Below are 8,175 nucleotides of genomic sequence, written 5' to 3'. Positions count from 1 at the left end.
GTACGTGTCTGTATGTATATATACTATTGTATATAAAAGCAGCTAAGGCATATACTAAATTCATGATAACAGCAGCCTCTAGAGGAGTGGCTGAAGGAACTGGATTGAGGATGGGAATAAAGGAGGATTTTACTTCATTATCTTGTTTTCTTTAAAAAAAATATATAAATATGACAAAATGTTAGAATAAGTTAATTCTGGGTGATGGTTCATAGGATGTTAGTTATATTATTCTTTGCAGTATTCTTAATTTCTTAAAATGAAAAAAATAAAGTTGAGATGAGATCATCTCTCATTATTTAGTCTTACATGTATTTATTGTTTAGGTATTTGATGTTCCTGTTTGTTTTAAGAAAAGTGTGTATAAATATAAGTATAGCTGATAGCTGAGTTTCCTTTTTCTGTTTATGTTAACAAAACATACTTGTTTTATTTATATAACCATGGCCTTTATACAAACTTATGAGGAGTAAGTCATGAAGTGTCACTGTTTTACAACAGTGAATTCACTTCCTATGATAGCTATCTTCACACACCTCAACCACTAGAAGCACCCATTCATATTGGAGCCAAAAACATACAAACAGAAACAAGAAGTCAAAAAGACTTTCCTCTCTGGTACTAAAGATATGTTGGTGCTTGATTGTTCAGACTGAAAGTCTGAAACCACTGATGTTATTTGATTATTCTTTACCATATCTCTACCATGTTTTTGGGGAGTCCTGGTAGCGTAGTGCCTAAGGCACTTGACTGCTAAACAGAAGGCAGGCAATTTAAACCCACCAGCTACTCCTTGGAAGGAAGATGGGGCAATCTACTTCCGTAGTGATACTGCCTCAGAAACCCAAGGGGGGGGTCGCTATGAGTCGGTCCGACTTGGCGGCACATAACACCAACAACCATGTTTTTCCAAAAGACTGACGAAGAATGGAATGTCCCTCCTTTTCCACAAAAAATGTGTCCACCTTTTGCATTCAAACCCTGCAGAGCTATGAAATCATACAACCACTGTGGAAAATGGTATATTGATTTTGTTAGGTGCCGTCAAATCGACTCCAACTCATATCGACCCTATGTACAACAGAACAAAACACTGCCCAGTCCTATGCCAACCTCACAATCCTTGCTATACCTGAGCCCATCGTTGCAGCCACTGTGTCAATCCTTCTCACTGAAGGTCTTCCTCTTCTTTTCTGACCCTCTACTTTATCAAGCATGATATCCTTCTTCACGGAATGGTCCCTTCTGACAACATGACCAAAGTAGGTAAGACAAAGTCTGTCCATTCTTGCTTCCAAGGAGCATTCCAGCTGCACCTCCTCCAGGACAGATTTGTTCATTCTTCTGGCAGTCCATGGTATTTTCAGTATTCTTTGCCAACACCACAATTCAAAGGCATTAACTCTTCCTCAGTCTTCCATATTCATTGTCCAGCTTTCAAATGCATATGAGGCAATTGAAAATACCATGACTGGGGACAAGTGAATCTTAGCCTTCAAAGTGACATCTGTGCTTCTTGACACCTTAAAGAGGTTTTTTGCAGCAGATTTTCCCAGTGCAGTAGGATGTCTGATTTCCCGAGTGTTGCTTCCATGGGTGAGGACTGTGGATCTAAGTAAAATGAAATCCCTAGCAACTTCAATCTTTTCTCCATTTGTCATGATGTTGCTTGTTTGTCCAGTTGTGAAGATTTTCATTTTCTTTATGTTAAGGTGTAATCCCTATTGTAGACTTTGATCTTTATCAGTAAGTGCTTCAAGTCATCTTCACTTTCAGCAAGCAAAGTTGTGTCATCTGCATATCGCAGGTTGTTAATGAGTCTTTCTCCAATCCTAATACCATGTTCTTCTTCATATAATCCAGCTTCTTGGTTTGTTTACTCAGCATACAGATTGAATAAGTATCATGAAAGGATACAACCTGACACACTCCCTTCCTGCTTTTAAACCATGCAGTATCCCCTTGTTCTGTTTGAATGACAACCTCCTGGTTGATGTACAGGTTCCTGATGAGTACAATCAAATGTTCTGGAATTCCTATTCTTCTCAATGTTATCGATAATTTTTTGTGATCCACGTGATCGAATACTTTTGCGTAGTCAATAAAACACAAGTAAACATCTTTCTGGTATTCTTTGCTTCGAGCCAAGATCCATCTGACACCAGTAATGGTATTGCTTCCATGTCCTCTTCTGAATCCAGCTTGCATTTCTGGAAGTTCTGTGTCAATATAGTGCTGCAACCATTTTTTAATTATCTTCAGCAAAATTTTACTCATGTGTGATATTTAATTATATTGTTCGATAATTTCCACATTCTATGGAATCACAGTATCTTTGGTATGGGTACAAATATGGATCTCTTCTAGTCTAGGGAGCTGTCTTCCAAATTACTTGGCATAGTTGAGTAAATATCTCCAGTGCAGCATCTATTTGTTAAAACATCTCAGTGGGTTTTCCATCAATCAGTTCCTTCAGTGCAGCTTTGACTTCTTCCTTAAATACCATTGGTTCTTGATCATATGCAACCTCCTGAAATAGTTGAACGTTGATCAATTCTTTTTGGTACAGTGACTCTCTGTCTTCCTTCCATCTTCTTTTGATGGTTCCTGCATTGTTCAGTATTTTGCCCATAGAATCTTTCAATATTGCAATTCAAGGCTTGAGGTTTTTCTTCAGTTCTTTCAGCTTGAGAAATGCTGAGCGTGTTCTTCCCTTTTGGTTTTCTAACTCCTGGTCTTTGCACATTTCATTATAATACTTTACGTTGTCTTCTCAAGCTGCTCTTTGAAATTTTCTGTTCAGCTCTTTTATTTGTCATTCTCCCATTTGCTTTAGCTACTCTTCATTCAAGAGCAAGTTTCAGAGTTTCTTCTGACATCTGTTTTGGTCCTTTCTTCCTTTCCTATCTTTTTAATGAAGTTTTGCTTTCTTCTTGGATGATGTTCTTGGTGTCATGCCACAATTCATCTGGTTTCTGGTCATTGGTGTTTAGTGTGTCAAATCTTTTCTTCAAATGGTCTCTAAATTCAGGTGCGATGAGGCACTTGACTGCTAACCAGAAGGCTGGCAGTTCAAACCCACCATCCACTCCTTGGAAGGAAAGTTGGGCAATCTACTTTTGTAGTGGTACCACCTTGGAAACCCAAGGAGGGCTCGCTAGGAGTCAGGTCTGCCTCCATGGCACACAACAACAACAACATAATCAAGGTTATATTTTGGCACCCATGGACTTGTTTTAATTGTCTTCAGCTTCAATTTGAAATTGCCTATGAGTAGTTGATGGTCTGCTCCACAGTCAGCTCCTGGCTTTGTTTTGGCTGAAGATATTCAACTTCTCCATCTCCTCCTTCCACAGATGTAGTCAGTCTGGTTCCTGTTCCTATACATCCACGTGTATAGCCATTGTTCATGTTGTTGGAAAAAAAAAAAGTATTTGCAGTGAATAATTTTTTGGTCTTGCAGAATTCTGTCATGCAATCTTCAGGGTCATTTCTATCACCAAGGCCATATTTCCCAGCTACCAGTGATTCTTATTTCCAACTTTTGCGTTCCAGTCACCAGTAATAATCAATACATCTTGGTTGCATGTTTGGTCAATTTCAGACTGCAGAAGTTGGTAAAATCTTCAGTTTCCTCATCTTTTGCTTTAATGGTTGGTGCATAAATTTGAATAAAAGTAGTATTAACTGGTCTTCTTTGTAGATGGATGGATATTATCCTATCACTGACAGCATTGTGCTTCAGGATAGATCTTGAAACATTCATTGTGATGATGAATGTGAGGCCATTCCTCTTCAAATTGTCATTCCTGGCATAGTAGATCTTATGATTATTTGATTCAAAATGGCCACTACAAGTCCATTTTAGCTCACTAATGCCTAAGAATTGATCCTGATGCATCCATTTCTTTTTTGACAGCTTCCACTTTTCCTGCATTCGTACTTTGTACATTCCACATTCCAGTTATTATGGATGTTTGAAGCTGTTTCTTCCCATTTTGAGTCACTCCCCATCAGCAAATGGAGGTCCCAAAAGCTTTGCTCACTCCATGTCGTTAAGGTCTACTTTGAGGAGGCAACCCTTCCCAAGTTGCATGTTGAGTGCTTTCTGACCTGAGGGGTCATCTTCTGGCACTATATCAGTGGTTCACTGCTATTCATAAGGTTTTCACTGTCCACTTTGAGAAGTGGCTAGGTCCTTCCTTCTTCCCAGTTTGTCTTAGTCTGGAAACTCCAATGAAATCTGTCCACCATGGGTGACCCTGCTGGTATTTGAAATACCAGTGGCATAGCCTGTAGCCTCACAGCAACACACAAGCCACTACAGTATGACAAACTGACAGAGTAGTGAAAATCACTAGCTGGAGGGTAGATATATATTAACTTGGGTGAAGGAAAGACAATATACAATAAGGGGGGAGGTTCAGCATAAAGTGATCAAGGCAAAGGAAGACACTGGGAGGAGCACATGAGTCAAGGCAACAAAAGTACATACTGTGACATACACAGTCCTGCAATAACAGTAATAACAATAATCTATGAATGGATATGTTAATAGACACGCAAGCTGACCAGGTGTGGGAGACAAATTAGACTACATCCAAGAATATATAGAGATTTTACAGAAGATATCTCTACATGTATATTTACATATGCTGCAAATGTATCCATGAATAGAGTAGAGAATACAGGGGGCAAAGTTATGATCACTTCTTAGCCATAACCAAAACCTTGGGGGAATAAGTTGCTGGGCCTGGGAGCTCAGGACCATAGTTAGGGTATCTCAAGATCAATCAGCACAACACAATCCACAAAGACAATGTTCTACATTCCTACTTTGGTGAGTAGCAACTGGAGTCCTAAAAGCTTGTGAACAGCCATCTAAGGTACAACTCTCCCCACGTGGAGCAAAGAAGAGTGAAGAAAATCAAAGATGCAAAGAAACAGTTAACCCAAAGGACTAATGGACTATGTGAACCCCAACCACCAAGATCTTGAGACCAGAAGAACTGGTTGGTACCTGGATACCATTGCTAACCACTGTGAAAGGGATCACAATAGGAGGTCCTGGATAGAGTGGGAAAAAATGTGGAACAAAACTCAAAATTATAAAAAAGACCAGTCTTACCTGTCTGATAGAGACTGATGGAATATGCAAGACTATGGCCTAAGACACCCTTTATGCCTGGAACTAAACTCAACCCCTTGGCTCGACTTTCAGCCCAAGGATAGACAGGCCTATAAAATGAACAATAACACCAGGGAGGTACGCACTCATTAGATAATCAACCGTATGAGGTAAAAAGGGCAGCATTTGTTCAGGGTTAAAACTCAGAAGGCAGGAAGGGACAGGAAAGAAGGATGAAGGGAAATAGTAAACACCGGGAGGACATTGGAAGAGTGCTGTTACATTGTGGGGATTGCAAGCAATGTTACAAAACAAAATGTGTATGAAATGTTGAATGGAAACTTTCACCCAAATCACAATAAGAAATAAAATAAATTTTAAAATGCTGAGGAGCATAAATATCCTCAGAAAAACAGAGATGACAGACCAACCAGTTTGACGGAGTCTGTGCTATTTTTTTTGGACTGGTAGTTTAGCAACATTTTGAAGTGCTCCTAAGATGATTGTTGTAACTGTATTTGAAAAGTTAACAGGTAAGAATAGACTTAAAAACAGACTATTATACAACTAGGCCTTAAATTGAGACTTTTAAGCATGCATAGGTAGAAGAGTGAGGAGGGGGACCTCTGCTCCTTACCCTCACGTTTCAACTGGTTAGTGCTTGGCCTTACTCACTGCATCTCATTCACCCCTCTCCACCAGTTGACAAAGGAGTGAGTTATCCAAAAGAAAGAAATGAGCATGCTGTCCTTAAAATCTTTCATAACTACTCCTGGTGTGTGTCACAAGAAAAGCCCTTTGTTTAGTTTTGGAGCCAGCCTATCCATAGGATGTATATAAGCTTTCCTCTTGGGTGTGCACTCTGAAGGAGACCAGAAGTTGTCCAGCAAGACCAGTGATGGGTGGCTAAGTGTTTCTAAGTTTAAGAAAAGGAAAAAAAAAAAAAAAACTGTTGCTGTCAAGTCAATTCTGACTGCTAGCAACACCAGGAACTTGAGAGTAGAGCTGTGCTTCATGGTGTTTTCAACGGCTGTAATCTTACGGAAGCAGATCACCAGGCTTTTCTTCCACTGTGTCATGGGGTGGATACCCACCGCCTGCCTTTAGTGACCAAGCACAAGCTGTTTGCACCACCCAGGCACTCCTCTTTCTATATCAGGGAACAATTATTTAGTGAATTCTCTGCTGCAGATTTGAAGCCAAGGTCTTTCCAATCAACTGTATCGATAATAAAGGCATCGTTTTTAGCTCCATGTGCCTGGCCTCTACTGTTCAACTGGTTCCAAAATCAAGAGAGGAAGAGAAATAGGTGTTATTTACTTCTCCCCAAAAAACTTAAAGATCAATTAATATAATACTTTATAATGATAAATATATTTACCAACCAATAATTTGGACACCAGATTTATTGTTACACACATAGTTGCTTGTCTGAATAGTTAAAAGTGTTTTAGTCCTTTACTTAGTGCTGCTATAACAAATACCAAAAGTGGATGGCTTAACAAACAGAAATTTATTCTCTTAGTTTAGAAGGCTGGAAGTCTGAATTCAGAAAGCCTGTTCTAGGGGTTGGGTGAAGGTCCTTTGACCTTGGGATTCAGCTCTGCCTCTTATTCCAGGCCCACTGGAACTAGAGGCATCTACTCACTCAGACGGCTGCAGGCTGCTGAGGCTGATGAATCCCAGGTCAGCACGTAAAATGGCACAATCCCAAGATTGGTAGGCAACATGGCAGGCCACTGGTTCAAGTCCAGGAACTGGAGATGAAGGATCCAGATGTGCCAAAAGCTTGAGACCATTCCCAAAGCTCTTCCATATAAACTGGAAGCAGGCCACACCCAAGGGCAACTCCCCTTCCACTTAACATCTCACAGCAGATTCCCCATGGAGTATACATTACACTGTATCCAATCTCATCATGGGGAATAACTACACTGCCAGGCCACTCAAAATCATGGCCCAACCAAGTTGACACATGACCTTAACTACCACACTAAGCTTTGCTCACTTGCTTTCAGATGTCATAAATGTGGTTAAAAATAATAATATATATGTTATTTTTCATGGCAGGCTTGAATTCTTATGTTTTGAGATATTAGATTAAAATGTACATTTATAATTTAGTAGCTACATATGTATAAGTACACACAGAAAATGTATTTAATTCAAACTTTTCTTAACAGCAAAACAAAACAAAAAAAGCCACCCTGCTGTAACAGAACACTATTTTGCATATGGCCAGCTGCACATTGGCAGAGCACAGTGATTTTAAGGATGAATTAGTGTTCTAATCTCTTTGGGATTTCTTTTATATTTGTGGTGGTTTATGACTGACATTTAATGTAACTATAGCTTTCTGTTTATATTTAATAAAAGATTCATTTCTGTGGCAGGATACACATTTGCACTCCAGTGTTGAATAAAAGCTACTGTTCTGCAAGAAGGATATAAAATGCTGATTTATAATGACACGTTCCAGTAACAGCGATCTAATTCTTCCAAACGATTTCTTCTCAGGTCCTGGGCACAGCATGGTTCCAGCAAAGGATGATTCTTCTTTTCCAGAGTACTCAGGCTTCAACACATCTTTCCATGCCGCAATTAGACACAGAAACTGGAAACTCCTGACGGGCTACCCAGGTAGAATGCTTAGCTTAACAAACTCTCTTGCCCTGTACTGGGTGAGGCAGGCCGTGTCCTCTGAGCACTACCTCAGGTCTATTCTTGCTTCTAGGTCTCTGTTCTCTCAGCTGTTTATCTGGAATGTGAGGACATTATATCACTCTTGCTCTAACAACTTCCTATCTCCCGTATCTCTATTCCCACCTCTTCTTACCTGACTCTTCAGTGCTCCTAAGCCCTACCACACTCCTTCCACTCAGACACCTGAAATACTAAATTATCTTTAAAATCTTTTATGACCCCTGCTGGAAGTGTCACAAGAAGACAGCTATTTGTTCACCATTTTCTTTCCCTGCTTTTAAGATTCAGCCTGTTCCCAATCATACATCTTCCATTGTTGAGATGGATGGTCCAAGTTAGCTACA

The 8,175-nt window shown here is 39.8% G+C and overlaps 1 protein-coding gene across 1 annotated transcript in view; it reads left to right on the top strand.

Moving 5' to 3' along the window:
- The window catches only part of ARSB (arylsulfatase B), a 304,481-nt gene that overhangs the window by 287,282 nt on the left and 9,024 nt on the right, over nucleotides 1-8,175 (top strand). The window contains exon 7 of the mRNA XM_007943453.2: nucleotides 7,646-7,768. Within this exon, the coding sequence (XP_007941644.1) occupies nucleotides 7,646-7,768 (123 nt within the window). The remainder of the gene's footprint in view (nucleotides 1-7,645; nucleotides 7,769-8,175) is intronic.

Source organism: Orycteropus afer, unplaced genomic scaffold (assembly GCF_000298275.1).
Source record: "Orycteropus afer afer isolate SDZICR_OR568_19922 unplaced genomic scaffold, OryAfe1.0 scaffold00107, whole genome shotgun sequence".
Classification (NCBI taxonomy): domain Eukaryota; kingdom Metazoa; phylum Chordata; class Mammalia; order Tubulidentata; family Orycteropodidae; genus Orycteropus; species Orycteropus afer.
Note: the sequence above shows the minus strand (reverse complement) of the source record. Positions and strands in the feature narration are given on the sequence as shown.